Raw genomic sequence first — 21932 nt, 5'->3', positions numbered from 1 at the left:
TGTGCAAATTCAAAGGGATTTTGCAGTTGCAGATGGATTTCCATCTGCACATTCATAGCTTGCCCTCTACCCTGCCCCCCAAGGGAGAAGCTTCTGCAGATCCTCACTGCATTAGCAATCAAAGCAAGATCAGAAACATGTAGTATAAAACTGCATATGCTATACCTGCATTGATTAATAAGTAATCTTATTTAATCATAGCAGCTTGTATGTTAGGCACTAGAATACATTACAGTTGCTATGTCATTTAATTACAAGTGCATCTAACACTTTCCTTATTGAGTATGCAATATAAACTGAGACTTTGTTCCCTGTCATTTCACACCCGAGGCAGAAGAGCAATAATTAAAAGCACAACCTACCAAAACTAGTATTTCACATTAATAATTTTAGAGTAGAAAACATAGGAGCCAAGTCCATATCTCAACTGAACCAAAGTTTTTAAATTTTTGTTAGTAATTTTGTATAGCATTCATATCAGACAGTATATATTAGAATAAGTTTTAAAATAAAAGACAACCTTATGCAGTTTTGGAGGGGTAACAGTTTCATTATAGAACTTAATATACAATTTGGAGGGGCAGAAAGTGCCCCATTTCCCCTGTATCTGCTCACTAATATAGTGATGCCAAAAAAGGGCATCAATGCCATCGCACTGCTTCTTGCAATCTCTGATCTGTGGTGAAATAGTTTAACTTCAGTACATTGCCTGTTAAAACACACTTTTCACATCCCATTGATATGAACTGATACACCTGGGATGTCACTATTCCCAGGTACCCTCTTAAATCAAGCTGCAAGTGTAAGCCAGTGCTGTTAGTACTGAGGTGACCTGCACTGCTTTACTCACCCTACCTCAGATGATAAAGCAAATGATAACAAAATACAGCTTGTACCATAAGCTGCATTAACAAGTTTTGGGAGTGGACACATTGCTGTGATTTCTAACACTAAAACAATAACAAAGATATTTTTACACCATACACAGGGTTTCTGATTTACATTTTGAAGGTTCTTCCCACAGCAAAAAAGTAAAGGCCGCAACTCAAAACTTTGCAGGAGAGACTCATCTCCCAGGCCCAGATGAAAGCTTCCACCCTGAAATACAGGATGACTTCATCTTAACAGGCCAGCACAATTCAATGACTATATGCAAAGACATATAGCTATAAAAATCTGTGGCACACAGCTGAAGGTTGTTCTCAGCCTCCGCTGAAAAATGCACTAGTTTACAAAAGATTAAGCCCCAGAGAGAGAAATGAATGCTGATACAGCTGTCACAAAGTCATAGCCTGTAAACATTTTTTAGTACCTCTGGTCAAAAAACCCCCCTAGGCAACATACTTGAGGAACAGAAGCAGCGTGAGCAGAAAATCGACAAAGCAATCACACACAAAAAAAAAAAGTTTTCCAACTGCACACCTTGAATTATTTCAGACCTAAGTTGTTTTATCTTTTTAACCTGTTTCACCGATAAAAGACAGAATAAAAATCCTAAGGTCACTGAGCATGCCAGATTTACAACCCAGCCACTGGATATACCATCACAGAGCATCATCTCAACTCATTTAGACTGCTAAAAAAAAACCACCTCACACTCCCAATCCGCTTAGCTTACATTTTCAGCATTTTGTAGTTCATTCACCTCGCTCTTTAAAACTGGTATTAAACCACAGCAAACAGGCGCGATCGCATTTCGGTGAGGCTTACTACGGTCTTCATGATACAAAATAACCAAGAGAAGGGCTGGGGAGAACTTTCACCTGTATACATGCTAATTTAGACAGGAATGTGGCAGGCTATGCAGCAGAGAGAGGAAAGCCAGGTAGGGGCAGCAATATGCTCAGATTCACTTTTTTTATCAACCGTGACCTCGAGGACACGCAGCCAGGTGAGACTCCGCACGGGCACAAAGCGAAACGCGGAGCTGCTATCAGGATTTTACGACCTTTTCCCCTTTTTGAACGTCTGCAATCACACTGGAGACGGAGAAAATAAAAGAGAGCAACCAACTCTAGAGGCAGGGACGTGAAATATTCAAGAAAACAGACGCACGAATGAAAGGAAACAAGACATTCAGCTGCATCCATCGAGTAAGGAATTTTTTGTTTGTTTGGATTTTTTTCGGGGGGGGGGAGAGGAGAGGGGGGAGCAGCGAGGGAGGGGACGGGGGATGCCGGAGGGACAACCTCGGCAACACGAAGGCAAAAGCAGAGCTGAGGCGAGCGAGGCAGAGATACTTGAGCCCCGGCTTCCCCTCCCCCGAGGGCAAGGCACGGGCCTCTCCCCCCTGCAAGGGCGGGCCGGAGCCCAGGGCCGGGCCCTGGGGAGGCTGCGGCCGGGCAGGGCGGCGGGGAGGGAAGGAGGGAGTTGTTCAGGGCAAGGGCGCTGCCTCAGCCGGGCTCGGCAGCCGGCACTCACCACACCATGCCGTAGGCCCCCTCGCCGATGTAGGAGAGGTTGGTGTAGCGGGGCCCCACGTCGAACACTTGGCCCCGCACCATCTCCGGGCCCCCGGCGTTGGCAGAACCTCCCGCAGCCCCGGCCCCCGACACCGCCGCCATGTTGTCCGTGCCGGGAACCGCGGTGACTGCGTGCGGGGGGGCGGAGGCGGGGGAGGAGGAAGGAAGGGGGCGAGGAGAAGGATGCGGGAGAGAGAAAAAGAGGCGTCGCCCGCTCCGTCGCGCTCCGGAGCCCCGGCCGCTGCCGTCGCCTCCCAAGCCCCCTCAGCGCCGTCTCCGCCGCGGCCGCCGTGAGGAGACTCGGCTGCCGCGCGCGCGCGCATCGACCCGCGCCGGGGGGGGGAGGGGAGGAGGGGGTGGGGGCTCGCGCGGAGGGTGCGGCGGCGGCGGGCGGGGAGGGGGGGGGGGAGGGCGGGAGGGGCGGGGCCTGGCGGGGCGGGGAAAGGGGCGGGGCCGGGGACTGCGGTAACCGCAGCCGCTGGGGAGGGGGCGCGGCGGGAGGGTCACGTGGTGGGCGTGGCGCCTCTGCGGGCGCGCGGCCGCCCGGCGCCATTAGGGGAGTCAGGTGACGGGAGAGGGAGGGAGGAAATGGAGCCGGGCAGGGCCGCGGCCGCATCGGGCGGAGCGGGGTGCGGAGAGGGGTGCGGGGAGACCGGCGCTAGCAGAGCAGAGCAGAGCAGAGCAGAGCAGAGCAGAGCAGGGGCTGGCGGGCCCGGTGCCCCCGCAGCCGCCTCTTGGTGCCCGCTGCAGCGCAGGGTTACGGCTGCTGCTGGCTGTGCCTGCCGTGCCCTGAGCGGGCTGAGCGGCAGTGAGTCAGCTGCAGGAGCCAAAGGGCTCCTCCTGGGGTTGGGGCGCTGGTCCGAGACCCAGAAGGGCTGCGCACTGTTCTTGGCATCGCTACAACCTCCTGATGTCATGCAGGCAGCGCACGGTTATTAAATGCGAACGCTGAATTACTGTAATAAGGGCAAGTTTATTTCTGACATTTCCTAACTTCGGTGCGTAGTTTTGCAACCTCTAGTTAACATATTGTTTTCATGTCGAATTATAGTTTCCTGTGGTTGTTTCCCAAGTAAATGTAAATAAACTCAAGGCTTTAAACGTGAGGTGAAAATGTAGTTGGTGATGGTTTGTATCGTGCTGTGGTCGCTGCTTGCGACTGTCTCCATCTTCTCTGTTCTCCTTGTGAGGCTCACTTTTCCTAGAACAGCTTTTCCTTGATCTGGAAGTTGGCAAAAGTTATGCCCAATGATCTTAGCACCACTCATGAATTCTTTTTTCTGCAGCTCTCTAACGATCTTGTCAAAAAGGATTGACCCCTGATCTGAAATCCTACTGCTCCTTGCTCCTAACAGTTCCTCAAAATGTTCTGTATCTTCTGTTCTTTGAATTCCTTCAAATACTGCATTCCTTCAAACATACATTGTTATACATCCTAGCATGTCTGTGTCTCCACATTTATACCTATCCCAGGCTGTCAGAAGACCCCGGTGTGCAGCCCTCCAGTTACCCCTTGACTATAAATAGTTTTCCTTCTAAGTAATTACTATTTGCATTCCTGTTTAACAGTGCTCAACCAGAAGATGTTACTTGACAATCCAGTTGCTCCCAGGTTCTCACCAGTTCTATTTGCTGCCTTTCCTTTACCATTTCTCTCAGCTCTACTCCTTCTGTTGACATTTCTGCTGACAATCCTGCTGCTTTGAAGGTGTCTCTGCCTATGAACACTGCTTTAGTTCTCCCAACTGCCCAGGGGTCATTTCTGGCATCCCACCTTCTTCTGTTCCTCTGTGCTGCAAAGCAGCTTCCTTTGCCATTGAAAATTGAAATTTTACTTGAAATTTTCATTGAAAATTGCATTTTTCCATAGCAGCTTCCTAATGCTGTACAATCTTCTGATTACAACTTACTTACATGCCCCCAGGCTCTGGGCTTGCTGTTTGACCATAAGTCAAGAGGGAAGTGTTCCTGGTGTCAGTTCTGCAGCTGGTTACCCAAACCACAGCCCCATAATCTCCTTTGATGCAGACCCACTTGGCAGGGTCTGGGCTTCAGATGGAGCCCCAGCCTGGTTTGATGGAGTGAAACCTGTCACAGATGACCAACACAATCTAATAAACTCTCTGTATTTAACAGACACTCAACTATACAGCTTGGGTTTTTATGTGTTTGAGTGGGATAATGCTTCTGATGTATTTATTTTGACTTGTGTATAATGTTTTCCTCTCCATGATGTTTTTCTGCACTTTAGAAGAGCAGCATTATTTTTCTCAGAAATTTTAGACCTAGATGTGAACTCTAAAATTGAAATTATGCTTAGAGTTCTGATGACATAAATCTCTCTTCAGCAGTGCAAAGCAAATGATTACAGAGAATCTTATCTTAAACACAATCTGCCATAACTAATTTAATTAAAAGTTGGTGTGTATGTAGATTATTTTCCACCTTTACCAGGATGTGTCTGATCAAAAAAGGAAACCGACCAAGAAGACCAGGAAATTGTGGAATGACTGTCAGCTCCTTTGAGTGCTGTGTTCAAATACATGCCTAATCCAATTAAACCCAAATAAGTGGTCAAAAGGCCATGGCATGCTTTCCTAACAAATTCTCCTGTGACAGAACTTAGTGCATATATTGCAATGAAGCACTACAGGTATTGTGACAGGCAGACCAGGCAGAAGGGTTATCAATTACCTATTGATTCAACCTATTTAAATATGCTCCCAGTGCCTACACTTAATGTTGGGCCTTTCAACTTAACAAGGTGACATTAAAGCCTCCATTCTGGAAAGATCAAAAACATGCTTTAAGAAAATGATTAGTTTCGTTATCAAAATAAAAGGTTATGTCAGGGGAGAAGAGATGATACTAAAAATTTATAGCAGGTAACAGAAAGCAGCATAAATAAAAGCACTGCTAGGAAGAGTTTGTCCACACAGAAATGCAGCATCTTCATTTGGAAAGCTATATTAAGAAACAGCTAAGCCATAGAATGGGTTAGTTTAAATGTGCCATGGTTTGGATTATCTCCATATCATGTTTAGGAGTCACACGGATGCGTTCATCCTACAAGCAGGGTCTAGAAATTCCCTGTATTGTTATACTTATCTACTTTAACTGTTATCTTCATGTTCTGTAAACAGATCTCTTGAAAAATAAATGTACTATGAAAGGCCCTACAGATGCTGGGAACAGCGTTATCAGGTTTAGGCAAAGGACACACACTGTAGCTGATCCATGGAGCCACTCTTCATAGGGGTGGGAGGGATTGCAGCCTTCTGTGCTAATTTAAAACTCAAGCTGTATCTCCCAAAATCATCATCATTGTATTAGTTTCACTATTTGCACAGGGACACTGGAAAGGTAGGTTTCTCAGCAGCTGCCAGAGGAGTCTGGCATTTGGTTTCAGAGTACCTCACCATGACCCCGAACGTTTCCATCATCCCAACCAAATGCAGGTACTCAGGATATAAAACAACTTTCCCAGCATTACTCAAGCCTCAAGCTTGACTACCCTGACTACCTCAAACCTCTGCGAGGGGGTGAAAAGAGAGTGAAATAAGACGTGTAAGATGTTTTATAAAGATACATTTTAACTTCTAAGGCACTCAGGAGCCATGGTGATGAATGTGACACAAACTTAAATGGCTTAGATACCAGCTCTGCTCCACAGGGAACTATCCTAAGATTCATAAAGGCATCAGATGCTAATAACTTCTAGTCACTGCTTACCTGGGCTTGATTTAACTGGTGGTAAACAGCTGAAATCCCTCAAGACTGATCTTCATCTAAATGTCGGCCACTGCTTTGACAATGTGTAGTGACCTCAACAAAAATGAGGATTTCTGTGTAATCTCACACCACTGGAAAGTTAAAAGCAGTCTCTCACTCAAATTGCCAAGCAACTGATGCCAAAACAAATTGACTTTCTTTCCCCCCAGCATTTTGTTTTTTCCCCATCCAGCATTCTGACTCTGGAGGAAGCTTATGGTGGCTTATACACCATGGAGTTAAAACCAGTAAACAGATTGCTGTGTTTGTTTTGTGCATGCCAAGGGGAGCACAAAAGATTATTAATTGCAGAACTACACTGTCAGTAACAACCTTGATCTTGCACTGGGTGCCATTCTGTCACTGTCAGAATCTGTCACTGTTGCAGGAGATGTCTTGTGTTACCTATCACTTTCTTGTTAGATTTGCTGCTCACAAATGCAGTTTGAAAACACAGTTACAATTTCAAGTAATTTTTATGTTCCCTAGTTTTGTACAACTAGTTAACAATTACTCTGAATATTTTAAAAGGGATCCATTTTACAGCAACCTTAAGAGCTTATTATATAATCCTAACAACTTTAATTAATCTACTGACATTCTGCTGCTCTCAATATAAAATTAAGTTGCTTTTATTTTGCAACTGCAGTAGCAGCAGTATCCAGGCTCTGTTCTGCACTTCAGTAATGGAAATTTCCCAGCCTCAAAGCACACTCTGTCTCAGTCAGCTGCAATAAAACTGAGTGATTTCAATATTGTTGTGTGCTTTACTTGTCCTCAGTTATCTGGAGCATGTATCTTTTGAAAACCAGCTACTCATAAGCTTGCTTCATCTTGCCCAAGACTTACACTTCAGTGAATAAGGTGTGGATGATAAGAGAATTTAAGCACCAAGATAAAAAGTTATTTTAAAAGACTGATAAAAATGCCCATACACACAATCAGTATTCATACAGAATGTAACAGTGACTTGTGAGGATTTGTGAGGGCTTTATTCTGCTTCCCATCTGTCTTCCAGCTCAGGGGGCTGGGTACCCAGAGAACAACTAACTGGTCTTACCATTAATATTGTTATTGAACAGGTTGGATGATGTGAGGTCAAGGAGAAAGAATAAAAGAGAATATAGCAGTAGGGAAGAATGTAAAATCAAAGATGAACAGGTAGTGGGAATGAGCTATGGGAACAGAAGGGTTAGAGTTGGAGGGCTGATACCCACTGCATCTGGTTTTGTGCACTTGGCAGACACACAAGACCCTTCATGGGGAACCAGTTTGGGGAATGGTGCCAGACCTTCTGAAAAGAGCACACCAGGACTTGCTTCCATGCACTGTTGTTTTCAGCCTGGGTGATGTTCATCACAAATAAACAGGTAGCTAATGGTTCTGTGATGACACAGAGATGCTTCCTAGCTGTCTCCTGTTATATTTAATCTAAATGATTAGATGGTACACTAAAGGGACCCTGAGATTTTCATGTAAAAGTCACCAAGGTCCAAAATTTAGCCAACACTGATACACATGGCAAGTGCCTGGCAGCCTTTATGAACAAGTTGGAGGCCACAGCACCAGTGCTCTCAACATTAGGATCCACATATGAACTCTCATACTTAGCCCTCCTGTCTGGGCAGAGAACAACACCCATCAGGAAGCAGGATTGCCTTTCCTCCTTTCCTGGTCAGATCCTGGCCTTGCTCACACAGACAGAACCACAGAGGAGGCACTGCCAGATTTACAGCTGAGACACTTCAGGCACCTGCAGGGAAATCTGCACCTTTCCTCTCTAAGCTGCACCTGTGCTGTGGGTGTGAAGGAAGGTTATCAGCCTCCTCCCCTGGCACATTGCTCAATCCACTGACCTGTGGGTCCAAAGAGACCATACTGCATTTTCTCAATAGATACTACATAAATTAGAGACATCCATTTCTACAGTCCAAAACTGATGAATCACCATGCCTTTTGAAAACAACCATTCCTTTTGCAGTTTTGTGTATCTATAGTAGATAAGAACTGTGCAGACAAGAGAGATTTCCTCAAGGAAATGGTGTCACAGTATTTTGAAAAAAAAGAGCCAAGCTGTTGGAATCTGTGTTGCGTTACAGGGGTAATGCAATACCTCTGAGCACTTCCTGTTTATCATGAGAGAGACAGTTTTCTCCACATCATAAAACTTTTGAGCATTTATTAATAAACATTCCTAGAGAAAAAATACTACCCAAATATACAACCCCCCCATGGCCATCTGTCATTATAAACTGAAGGTTTTCATTGTATGTACCTGGGGACTATTTGTGCCAGAGGAGGAGATTTTGAGGCTCCCATCCATCTCCTGCTGAAGTCCATGCTGCAGCTCTCATTAGGTCACTGGACCCTGGCATATGATTTTTCTTATATGTAAATAGCAAGATGTTTGAATGAGCAAATACAGTTTTTACTACCAGCATTTGTCACTTTTGAAAACAATGTGGGTACACAGAGAATGAACATCTGCAGAACTGCAGCACAAGGCCTTTTATGAAAATGGCAAAAGTAAGATTTGCTTCTAACAACAACAACAACCTGCAAGTGCTGAGGTACCTAATCAAATACAGGAACTGTGCAGATGTTCAAAGCAGTGCTGTCTCACTGTGTGGCCTTTCTCACTTGACAGCTTTGTCATCTCAATTAATTATGCTGGATAAATTAACCTACTCTGAATATGTAGAGCTAGAGAGCAGAAAGGTGCAGATTTTTCAACACAACCAACCTCGATGGTGTAATTTGCACCCCCAGCAGATAAGATCTTTGGCAAGGAAATACAAATTATTGCTACTGATTCAGGATGTTCTTGTGATCCTGACTAGGGCCTGGACTGCAGCTGACAGGCACACAGGGTGGAGATTGGGGTGGAAATTTGAGGTTTCTGCCATTTCTATAGGGAATAAGAATTTTGATAGGTCACTATACAACAATACAGTGACAGGCCTTGTGTCTCATAGAGCTTCACCACTGCACGAGGGTTGTTTAGTTCAGAGCAAGCTATAAGGTTTATCTGTTTGTTCAAGCTTTCTGGGACAAACACGGAGATCTGAACTGCAGCTTCATGTGTGTAATGTGGATACAGTGGCTAATATTTCCTCACAAACAAAATATAAAATATTAATAGTTACAGACTGTGACAGTGTGGTAACCCTGCTGCACAGAAGTTCAAGATGAGTATCAACTATACACAATGCTTACTTCTATAAAGGCTGTAACATTTTCAACTCTGCCACTTAGACTGTTATCAGCTAGACCAGAGCTAAGATTGAACTTCAGAAAGATATTCCCTCCAGCCACGAACACTAGATCTGGCTACATTGAGTTAATAATTAAAGACATTTGTAGCTTTTTGGATTATGAAAGCTTTAACAATGGGAAGGTTATCTGGCTCACATTATCATTGTCTTACCTGACATATGGTGTACTCCAAATATGCAGCACCTAGTGATAAGAGATGCATTTTATAACTGCAATACATCCACTGTAAGCAAGCACTACAATTATCTTCCTGCATTACTGAGTCTCTGGGTTTTGTACAAGTGACACAAAACTGTTGTGAAGATCTATCAGCATCCTGTGTCTCAATTCACTGTTCAAGATATGTCTTCTTTCCCACTGATGTTAATAGAGCCAAACCAAATTCCTGGTCTCAAAATCCTGACAGGAAGCTCAACAGTTATGAAAAGTATTTTTTACTATTACAATTAAGGCTGCTTTAAAAAAACAAACAAACAAACAAAAAACAACCCCAAAGAAAACCAAGGGACACACCACCACCCTTTTTGAAGGACATGCCAAAGCATCTGTAGGATGATGCTTTGAATCCAATTTGAGAGGTACCATTAATGGCAGGAGGCTAAGATTAAGAGATTATGCTCCACCAAACTAAGTGTGGGAGAGCAGACAGCAGATGTCCAGCCACTTAGGCCCATGCCTTGTGTACCAGACTCTGGTATGGAAATGTGTGTGGATATTTAATTGTTATTCAACTACAAGTTGCCTGGATTTATGAGTCTGGGAAGCACATATGCTGCAGTGAGAAATGAGTGTTTATTAGCACAGTAGCTGAGCCAGCCTTCCCCGCAGAGAGGCAAAGTACCCCAGTTTGTAGGAAATGGATTAAAAGGGGGCAGCATACCACTCATGTCCCATTTACCTTTGTGAAGTGCAGCTGGATAAATGCCAACATACAGCTACATTTCCATCATGAACTCTGAACAGCTTTACTGCTGTTTGTCACAGATAATAAAAATGTAGCAGCTGTCCTCTTATCAGATCTCAGTTTGAAGAAATGTACATCTAAACAAGGGACACAAACAGGACTCCTCCTTCAGAGACAGTTACATCAGTGGACTAAACCCTTTCAGAGCTAGATTAGGAAGGTGGGACCACTGCCTTGTATTCAAGCATTTTTCTGGTGTTTGTTGCAGCAACCTTCTGTGGTCACTGTGGACATGTCCTCTTTTCTCTTTGGTTCCTCTTCCCCTATTTTTACCCATGATGACATCCTCCTGGGCTCCTGCAGTTTATTCCCTTCTCTGGCATGTGGATTGCCTCCCTTCACCTACCCAGTCAGCCTCCCTGATCAGCCTGTGTTCATCTCATGCTCTTTTGAGGGAAGCACCACCTGGGAGGTGAAGTAGGAGGTAAAGTAGGAGGTTAGGCACAGAACAGCAGAGCAAGGTATCCCCCAGCACAACCTGAATCTGCAGCAAAAATCTGATGTCTCTACTTCTCCCACTCACTGCAGTTCCAGTCTCAGTGTCCAATTTACCTCCTCTCCTGGGCTGGTATATTTTTTTGCTGAATTAATTTTCTTACAGTTTATTGAGCTGCATGAGCTCATCAAAAGGCCTGACAAACACCAGACCTGTACAAACAAAGCAGCAGGGCTGAGAGCAGAGGTGTCCTTTTTGGTACCTGCAGTCTGTTACATTTGGCTCAGCTTCCATGTGATATCACTCCTTAAGTCTAGTTTCATCTGTGAAACTGGGAGGTTTGACTACACTGCTGAGAAGCCATCAAATACTTCTTTTGCCTTTGCCATTCTTTGCTGCACTTTGTTCTGGAAAACTGCAAGGAAATATAATGATAAGGGCAGATTTATAGTGAGTTGACCACCTTTCAGCTCATCCTCTTCCTCTCCCACTTCTGCCACTTAGCCCTCTAAAAATATTTTTTGTTGTAATTGTCCATGCTCGTGGTGACCTTGCCCTACCATCTCACAAGCAGCTGTTGACCTCTAGAAACACTCCAGAAACACTCTCCTGATCCAGGATTTTTTTCCTTGCAAACACACTGCACAAGCAAGAGAAATGCAGGCCTCCTTTCCCAGGACAAGCATTCAAAAAAAAAAAAAAAGTATTGCACAATCTATGAGACATGTGCCTCACTCACCAGGACAATCATGGGTATCCTATTTCTGCAGCCCTGCTTCTCAGTGCTTGTTTCTTTCCAGTACTGTACCAATATACTGATGCCAAGACACAATAACAACTGTGTACATATAAACCTAAAACCTGCAATGGAAGGGAATTTTTGTACAGCAATGATCAGGGGAAGTCCTGCTGTGAAGGACAGAATTATCTCTCTGTGTTTGTTTTGTGACATGGTCCTGATAATTTAGACTGTTGAATTTATAAAAATAACAAGATAGATGGTTTCCAAATGGAATCAGTTGCTAACTGTCATTCGTTGCTCCATTCTTACCCACATACATTAGGAAGGGCACATTATCAGATAAATCAAGACATAAAAACCAAATAAATGCCTTTATACTGTATGGAAAAAAAAGCACAAAACCCTCTCTAGAAATACCATAGAAACATCCACATCCTCTATTTCTGTCTTTTATAAAAGGCAGGCTGTGTCTTATTATCATCAAGGAAAAAGTAAACAAACATAATTTAATCAGCTCTGTCTTTCGTTGATTTGCATCAGCAAGAATAAAAGACAAAGGCAGAATGGAAAACAGCAGCTTTGTGCTAAAAGTTTGAATGCACAAAATACTTCTTTCTCCAGCTGTCAAACATTAGAAAACGCTATGTGTACCAGTAATAATAAAAGTGTCAAACAATTGACCACAATGGGAATCACAATGCTTCATTAAAGGCTCTAAAGCAGAGCAGAAAAGCTTCCAGCCATTTGCTAAACAGAACTAAATGCTAAGATGCTTTTAAAAAAGTGTCAGAAGATGCTTTCATCTGGTCCAGTTAGTCAGATAAATATCTCCATGCTTATTTCAGCCCAGTCTTGCAGCTTGCACGGATTCAGCAGTAACAGCTGTATGGCCATTTGCTTTCCTGAGACTGGGGCATCTGTCAGGAAAAGAGAAAAGGTTAATGTCCTTTCCAGTGATCAGGCCTTCATTCCATGTGGTGCAGGGATATAATCAGTAATTCTGTATTTACATATTTAATTATGTATTATTTGGAGAACCTAACCTATTTGTTCAGCTGACAGGCGATGTTGTGATAAGGAATTTCAGCAGACAGGATATTTATAGACCCTTTATCTCTATGTACAATCAGAACTAAAATGTCAAACAATACCCCGAATGAGGGGTTGTTTCAGTTCAACTTTTCTCCATTGTTACTTTTCCTTTTTTTTTTTTTTTTTTTTTTTTCTCCCTCTGTCTGGTTACTCCCTAAAACTTGGCAGTGAGGGAAAAAAAGGGAATGTGACTCACACTGACAACTTCATTTGCTGTAAGAGACCTCAGTAATTGCTCTAACCCACTTACAGGAAAGCTACCCCTCCTCTCTCTCTCTCTTTTTCCTCCCTGAGATAGACAGAGGCCATATTTGTAACAGGAGCAGCCTGGCTGATCTCAGAGGTCATGCTATCACTTTTGAAGTAACCAGGCCTCATTCTTTTCACTTTTTTTCTTCTGGATTCAAGTTAACTCCTCACAAGAACTTAAAGCAGCTTCAGTTGAAGGGGCAGCTTTCTGCCACGACTTTCTCATGAACTTAATAACCAGGGTTTCCAAAGGACTCACAGCTCAAACACAGCAGTGTTGAAGTGGCAGCTCCCATGACATGCACCAGCTTGGCAGCCAGAACCACAGCTCCAGGATAAAACTGCAGAGGATTCAAACAAATGCTGCCCTTTTCTCTTTTTGTGGGCTGGGGGGCAGGGGACAGTAAATAGGAACAGAAGAATCAGCATGGATGCCTATGCAGCACTCTACCAAAATATATTTTCATTTTTAATTACATAATCAACATAATGAGAGTGGCATTCGTAGTGAGGGGGTGGAACAGATGGCAGAGACTGAGTTTTCAGCAAGACATTAATTAACAACAACTCTGGTTTCTGCTAGAAAAGGGGGTTTGCTCTGCTCTAGCAGGGTTAAGACAGGTGCTTACTACATAGGATAAAACTCAGTTTCCAAACACTGAATTGTGATTTTTAGTTTTTTTTTTTTTTCTAAATCCTTGCTGAAATTTCCAGGATACTCTCTAAAACACTGCAACATCCTACATGCAAAACCCAAGTTGGGGTCCTAGCAGTTTTCCTTGCAAACACTTTTGAATGCTCTGTGGACATAAAAGTACAAAGAGGAAAAGGAAGAAGAGTTATTATCATTAGGTGAGGTTAGCTCTGTGCAACTTAAACTTAATCCACAGCAGCTTCACAGAGATATGGCTGAAGTTAAAGCTTTTGTTGATGCCCTCCATGAAGTTTTCTTTCCTCTGCTTCACACACTCAGGCTTAACATCTTTAGCACAGTGATGCAGCTGAGTTGGAAAGAGCTATGCCAGGGGGGTCTGAAGCACTAAGTAGCTATGATAGATATTTATTAAAACCACAAGCACGGAATACATCACCCAGACACAATGAACAGGGAAGTAGCTCATGCAGCTGAAAAGTCCAGCCTCTATTTTTCATCTGATAAGCTGGCTGGACAGCCAGGCACACTGAACAGCTCACAAATGCCCAGCTCTTCCCTCCCTGTGCTTTTCCCTGCTTTGCATTCACCTTCAGAGGCTCTCCAGAGTCACATGCCCAAGTCCTGCAGAGGCCTGTGGGCCACATTCCTTCGGGGATTACATCCATCCCCAGCAGGAGAGAGGGAAGAGATGCAGGCCAAAAGGCAAACAGAGGGGAGGGAGGAGCCAGGGGGGAGGGAGAGGAAGAAGCTACACGGTAGAGAACATAAAGATGAACATAGGCAGGAGCTGGAGAACAGAACTGGAGAAAAGGGAGAGCAGTCATAAGCTCTAAAAATATTACATAAAATAGGGCAACAGGGCATCTAGATTCATCTGCTGTGGAGACTGGAAATGAACCCATTATTCCTAGGTCTCAAAACTCATCCCTGTGCTGCCAGCAAATATCTAACAGGTGACAAGAAATATCTCTGCCCATTCTAGTGACATGCACATCAAGAAAGGATGCTTTTCCATTACTCCCACTTATTCTGTGCAGGCAGTAGATGGCTGTGGGTCTGTGCTGCAAGCTGCAAATCATGCCCTTACCCATTACTGATGAGGAGGAGAGAACTGTACAATAACAGATGATTTTTTCTGATTTTCTTTCAATGTATGTGTGAAAAACATAGTTGAGATGAGTTTAAAATTACAGAAATATTATGGTTAAGTCCAACACTGAAAAATTAGTACGTGCCTGAATGAAGAGCATCTGTTCCACTTTCAGCAGCTACTTTAAATTCAAAGTATCAGGTCAGGCTCTCATGCCACACTGCTCTCAGCCATAAGTACATCCTGACATCACTGTGTTGTGCATAACTGACCCCCAGAGCTGCACACAACTTGGGCCTCCATCAGTTCATGTTGTGTTAATCCAGAAATGGGCCAAAGAGAGCAACTGGGTAACTTGCATACATCAGAAAGCAAAGATTCTTTGCAGGCTGATTTTTTTTTTTTTTTTTTTTTTTGAGAAGTGCCAGATAGCACTCAAACTGTGCTTAGGAGGTGCAAAGTAGAGGAAAGAAAAGAACAGACAAAAAATATATTCTGCTTAGCTTGTCCTCCTTTCACAGGGGTTAAGAGGGAGGAGACGCAAGAATCAACAGAGCTGCACTTGTACTTGCAGCTACTTTATTGGGAGGAGAGAATGGCAACTAAAACCCCCTTGCATATATTACCTTTAAAAAATAAAATTGACAAGAAGTTAACTCTTGAAGCAAAAGCAAAAAGAAAAACGACCAACAGATGCCCAGACAAGCACTGACTTCAGTGGAGCTGCGAGGCTGAATTTGGCTTGAATTCCATGAAGTATTTTCAAAGCAGGAGCATACAGCATACAAATGAGCATTAAATAATTTGCATCATTAAAAGAGCTCTGAGCAGCTCATCTGGACTTTGAAAAAAGCTAAAGCAAATGTACATTGTTTGAATAGCATTAGGGACAGTCATTAACTATCATTAAGACATTTACAGTATTGGCACTTAGAGCTGTAATAAGAGACCTGCCCTCCCTTTGTGGTTATTTTTCTTATTGATTTGTAGAATTTCTTATACACAGGTTATAGAATGCCACAGAGCTCAGCAATTCATGTAAGAATACCTTTTTGAGAACTATACAATTACTTCTTTTATATAGCATCTTTTAATTTTGGTTTTTAGAAGTGGAGTCCTGTTTGTTTGGTGTAGATACCATAGACAATTTAAACATCAATAGGTATCAAAGAAACAAAGACAAGAATAGCTAAATGGATTTATCCAGGCTGACACAGAAGGATGCAGTGTAACAGAAACAGCCTAAAAGGTCTGGATGCCCAATTTCTTGGTTTAATCATTTCACTCGATCAGCTCTAAGCACAGCTTTTGTGGGACTAGGAAAAACTGTGCCCTCAAACCATATCTTAAATGCTTGAAAACATGTTTCAGAAGTAGCAGGGAAAGTACAGAACAGGTCAGGTGAAGACAGCAAGCTGTTCAAAGAATCAAAGGGAGAATATAGATCATTATGGCCGAAGGTTTTCAACTGCCAGAGTTGCAGGAGATGAGGAGTGATGGAATACTGAGAGCTAAATATGTGCAGCAAAGTGCACAGGGGGAGGCAGGGGCAGGCAGCAGCCTACAGGCAGTTGAAGGGGAGCTGGAAGGAATCTCTAATGAAGGCAGAAATCATTCTGGGTGACTCAGAATATTGGTATTCGCAAAGAGAATTGAGAACAGGCAAAAATAAATAAAGCTGAAAGCAAAACCCAAAGGCCAAATCCCTCTCAATAGCCAGAACACTGATATAATCTGAGCAACCAAACAACAGGTCCTTGTGAAAACCTCTCTCCAGCTACTTCCTGCCCACCAGCCTCTCCACATGGTTGATGATGGCTGCAAGCAGCTCCCACTGCCCAAGCCAGAGAGCTTTGCAGGCTGCTGTTGTACTGACACCATTCTTCTTGCATAACACAGTCCTGGTGGTCTCCCCTCCACACCCCCAGCCCTTGGCTTCCCTGTGACATCTCAACTAGTGCATTGTGTAACTTCACAAACTTTCCTTGAGCCCTGAGCAGCTCAGCTTGGCTTTCATTAGCTGCCAGCTTTTGTACATGTCACAGACACACACATTGGTTACTGACAGATCCAGCGTAGCTGTAGCTTTATTTATGAGTGGATTTATGCCTGCCAGCTTCCAGATCCAGCTCCCATCAGCCAGAATGTATGCAGGCAGCATTTAACTAAAAAAAAAAAAACCCCAGGTTCTGTAAGTTTTACAGTGAAGACTGAAAAACAGATTAGTTTCAGGTTTTTATACAAGTGTGATGGCTTCCTTTTTTTTTTTTTTTTTTTTTTTAATCTTCAGTAAGGACTAGTAAAAGAAGTTACAGTTATATGTATTGGAACTGAGATCAGTAAGACTGAAGAACAGGAAAGACTTCCTGACAGTGAGATCTATTAGTCAATGGAGTCATCTCCCAAAGGAGGCAATGGGAGCACAAGAAGTGCTTTAGCAGAGCAAGTTTTAAGAGCGCCAAGTGATGCAGCCAACTCCTTGAGGACTGCCATGAGACACAGGGCCTTCAGCAGTGCAGGATGCTGCCATCAGCCTGCTAATGCACATCCTGGCTTGGCTGATTGCTATTTGGGAATAGCTCATTGGCTTAAAATTTAATTACCAGGAAAATATTAGAAGACAATTTTCTAATGGTAGGGGCAGGCCTTTGCAGCCTATCTCCTTATTACAAAAGGTGATTGTTAGCAGGGGAAAGAAATGAACAGTTTTTATTAGTATTTGTATCAGGATTTATTCATTACCTTTCCTTAAACTACTTAAAAGTAAAAAGTGCTAAATTGCTTGAATCCCCTGTCTTCTGCTCTGCAGAAAACTGCCACATTCCAATCTCTTGCTAACATTAGGAAATAAATTAAAAAAAGCAACCACTTACAAAGGTGCTTAAAGACTGAGAACACAGAGCTATGATTTCTTAACTTCAGAAAGCAGGCAAAAATCAGCCTTATAAACATTTCCAGGAGGAAGAACATAATGTGGGGGAAAAAGTGAGATTAAACTATTTTTCAAAGGTTTTAATGTCAGTCCAAAACAAGCACTTGAACTGATTTCCTCATAACCTTCCTGTTAGTACACACTGCTCTGAGTAGCAGGAATATTGTTTCAGAGGTTCAGCCAGCAACTTCCAAACAATGTATTTAGACTTTAAATATAACCTTTATACTGAATGTCAATCAATATTAATTAATAGAGTCAGCATTACATCTGTAGTAAGAGGAAGCTCTTTTGACCTTATGGCCCATGTGTGATGTGGTATTTCTAACATTCTGAAGAGAGGAAAATCCATCGAAGGGTGGGGCAGCGAGAGGATGACTTTTTGTTTTTAAAAGCAAGACTCACTAATGCAACAACAAAGTCTGTCTGCACTGTTGAATTTGACTTTTGCCTCAACTGCAATGCTTCTTCAGAAAGATATGAGATATGGTGTTGGATATGATAGGAAGGGGGAATTGGCCAGAGCATTTCAGTGTCTAATTCATTCTTCCTTAACAGCAGGGGTCCAACGGGACTCCCTAGGGGAGTCTTTTGAGCCCACACTAAGGACATGGCACCTTTAAAGAGCAATTATTTTTGACCAGTTAAGTCTCTCAGAGAAAACTCATGCATCCCCACTCCCACCCATGATGGTCGTTCCAGCTGCTGGAACAGTTGTGTGGAATTAGCTGCCTCAACAGAAAACAACTGGGTGAAACACCTGATGTCAGTGGCCCAACTCGTGTTACCTGTGCCTGTCTGTAACCCAACAATTAGATGCATCGTTAGCAGCTTGGTTTAATTATAACTTAGAACTTCTTCAAGCACAGACTTTGCACAAGATTTTAAATTACTATAATTAATTATACAGAAAGCCTGCAGTGTCTTCTGAACTACTGTTTAAATTTTTTTCCCTTTCCCCACACTGACACCAAAACTTGGTTTCATAAAAGAAATGCCTGATAAACACACAAAGAAATACCTTTTATATCTAACTTAGAGAGAAATAAGGCTTCATATTATTTTAATCTTGATTAAGGGATGAAAAAAGGAATATTCTAAGCTATACTTGTTTAGTCCCACTCTTTGCATAAATAAATGTTTTCCTGTCTTCCAATTAAAAGGCTTTTTGCAGATGACTGCTGCTGGCCATTATCAGAGCTCTGGTACTGCCCAGATGTACCCCAGCCTGAACCAACTACTTGAATTTTAACCAGTAAAAAGCAAAACCCATAACTGGTGCCAGAAACAGTGCAACTCCTTAAAATATACAGGATAATACTAAGGTATTATCATGCAAACACACCTTTCCCACTCAGCTTTCTGGTGTTTACCTGCAAAATGGAAACTTTAATGGAAAAACACAGCATGCAGAGGGCTCCTTTGAACAGTTTGTGGCAATGGGCAACATCACGGATCTTTTCCGATTGCTTTTCGTCTTGTTTGGCCAAAAGAAAGGGGGAGCCCTCTAGAGGCAGAAACACAAAGCCCTGAAGGAGTTTTCAGACACCTGCAGAACAATTTGCCTTTTCCACACGAAGACCCTCTTGCCTTACCTTGGGCCAGAAGCTGTTTCCTGCTCAGAAGCTGAAGGCCTTCAGAAGGATCAGGCTGGGAAGAAGGCAGTCACAGGCTCTTTCCTGAAGTGGAAAGTTTCCTCTACAGCCTGGAATATAATGTGGGAAGTAACTTCTCTAGCATTTGTGCAGTCTTTTTCAGGGAAAAAACCAGAACATCACCAAATTGCAGGCTGAAGTACTGTACCTAGTCTGGCCCACCTCAACATAGCTAGAATTTTTTCTCTTAGACTATGCAAAATACTTGTTTTTGCCTTAATATATGCCTCAAGCATACAATGAACTCTTGTATAAAATGAGCAGGTTTATGTTTGTCAAGGCATGTTCAAAATATTTCTTTCCAAGAGCTACTTCTATTTGAAGGATAGATAACAGCTGCACCATTTAAACATTTAAATATTTTCTAATTCTAATGAGAACTTAGGATTCCTTCCAAATAGCTCAATATAAAAACACAAGAATGTGGCAAACCCAAACTTCAAAATATTTTAACTCTTGTAAGAAAAACTAAAGTAAAAATGCTTCAAAAGCATCTAGCAAGATATTAAGAACTACTTGTAATGCAACAGGTAACAGATTTTGTTAGATATCCAAACCAGGAAAGTTCAAGAACATCTTACCACTTTGAAAAATATATATGGTTTGGTGGTTTTTTTTTTACATAAAGGACATTGACTGTGAGACTTCTGAACAGTTCTGAACAGTTACATATGCAATACTATATGGTCAGTCTGGTGAAACAGGTAAATACTCATTAGAGTCTCCACACATAATTTACAAGCAACTCTCTGAATGACAAATTCAAAGTTATGTTTGATTTCTTATAAAAAATAAATAATTGGAGAGTAATAGGAAACCTGTAAACTTCATTAGTGCTACCTGAACAGCAAACTTGATCTTCTAGATGCAGAAAATATTTAGTCTGTCCCTTACCAAAGAGCAGAGAGGTGTGCAGTCTGAATTGCTAGAAGACACCCCATACATCTTAAACTTCTCCCTAGTCTCTGAAGAAGCACTTCTGCTCACTCCCTTCCTCAGGTGTAGAGGACAGGCATTTCCAGACTGATCTGGTAGAGACTAAGAATTAATTTCTGCATAGTAACCCCCAGTAAAGTTTCCTAGGGGGTCTGGATGAAACCAGCAAATACTGGTAGTCAAGGTAAACTGAGCAGCCCTACAAGAATTAAATAGCCCTTATTTTTGTTGTGACAGTCTCTAATTCAGGCTGAAACATAAACATCTGTCTCACCACCTCTTCATTTCATTACTTTCTAGTCTAAGAAATGAGGGCCTACAGATTTTACAGCACATTGTCTGCAAAGAAGCATACATGAAACTGGGGTTTTTGAGAAGGACATGAAGATCTGTTATTCCTTGCTGAAATGACTGAGGTAGGTAACACTTCCCTGTTGTGAACCCCACCAATGGCACCCAAGAAGTTTTACACTGATTTCCACAGCTTATTGATTGTTTCTTGCTCAAACCCACCAGCAACAGAGACTGCAAAATTACTGATGGCACAGAGCAGAAGGTTGGCTACAAGCCCCATGCTGAACACATGGTCTGTTGGAGATCTGCTGGATTGGAAAGAAAACATTCATGAGGAAGATAATACAGCCAACAGCAATCAGCAATGTCTGGATTTCACCTCCTACTAATGAAGAGAAGACAGGAAAGCCAATGTTGGGTACCAGCAAGGAGGAACAATAGTCATGTCCAGTCCTGTTCTCAAGTGCAGCTGCAATGGGCTCAGATCTCTAGAAAGATGGGCACCCCTTGTTAGGAAGCACCAGAGATGGCTACAAGACACAGGAATCATTTTGTTCAGCTCTCTGATGTAATCAGCAAAATTCTGGAGTTACCTGGATGATGGATTCCCATGGCTGCTTTAATAATCATGAAAGAACAGCAGCAGTGAGCTAATGCCTATGCTTCCTGGTGAGCTAAGTGAATCACAGGCTAGCAAACTGCTGCTAAACCTAGTCAAGCAAATCCCCAACCAACACTTTTCTAAGAATTTGCTTCTTTTCTAGAGATTATTTCAAGTGAATTTTCACCCCCAGAGTTCTTACTGTTAAAAAAATCCCCCAAACCAACAAAGCATTTAGAACCATGAAATGGAAGGTATTTTCAAGAGATGCAAGGTTTGATCTGAGCAAACCTTAAGCACGATGTACCTCATGACTATGTTTATCCTTATTTTTGTATTTCAAGAAATACCTTATCTGCTTCTCTCTGATGAAGCATCCTGGGCTCTTTGTAGTTTTTTTGTTTTCTTCTTCCCTGTGCTAAATACAACAGCTTTTAGACAAATTGCCTAAAAATTCACTTCTCTCATTTCCAAGACTGCTAAAGGTTGCTTTTTGTCCTTACTTCTCCTGAAAGTCTCCTTTCTTGAGGATACAATGTCCAGCACTTCAGAAACAATCATCCAGATGATCTTAGCTTCCAAGCCATATATTTTTAAAGTTCACCATCCTTTTTAAAGCTTCCTCTGTGCTCTGTAGTTAATTAACCCTAATGTGCTCCATGAATTCACTGTCCATCCTTCCAGTTCAGCAGTGAAAGGCCACTTCTTTAACAAGTCTGCACATAAACAACAAACTGTCATGGGATTGGCTGCAACAAGGTCTTTCAAATCATTATC

The 21932-nt window shown here is 42.6% G+C and overlaps 1 protein-coding gene and 1 long non-coding RNA gene across 2 annotated transcripts in view; both read right to left on the bottom strand.

Annotated features, from left to right (window-relative positions):
* Window positions 1-2807, bottom strand: part of MAPK1 (mitogen-activated protein kinase 1) — a 32680-nt gene extending 29873 nt beyond the window's left edge. Inside the window, exon 1 of the mRNA XM_071762969.1 lies at window positions 2422-2807. Within this exon, the coding sequence (XP_071619070.1) occupies window positions 2422-2564 (143 nt within the window). The 5' untranslated portion in view covers window positions 2565-2807. The remainder of the gene's footprint in view (window positions 1-2421) is intronic.
* A 4812-nt stretch (window positions 2808-7619) lies between these two features.
* LOC139805129 (uncharacterized) lies at window positions 7620-19609 on the bottom strand. The gene is made up of 3 exons (XR_011729696.1): window positions 19265-19609; window positions 10408-12568; window positions 7620-9908 (listed from the first exon to the last, which is right to left on the bottom strand). It is a non-coding gene; the product is annotated as an uncharacterized lncRNA (long non-coding RNA).
* Window positions 19610-21932: the final 2323 nt, after the last annotated feature.

Source organism: Heliangelus exortis, chromosome 19 (assembly GCF_036169615.1).
Source record: "Heliangelus exortis chromosome 19, bHelExo1.hap1, whole genome shotgun sequence".
Classification (NCBI taxonomy): domain Eukaryota; kingdom Metazoa; phylum Chordata; class Aves; order Apodiformes; family Trochilidae; genus Heliangelus; species Heliangelus exortis.
The sequence above is the reverse complement of the archived record's forward strand: the minus strand, read 5'-3'. Positions and strand labels throughout refer to the sequence as shown.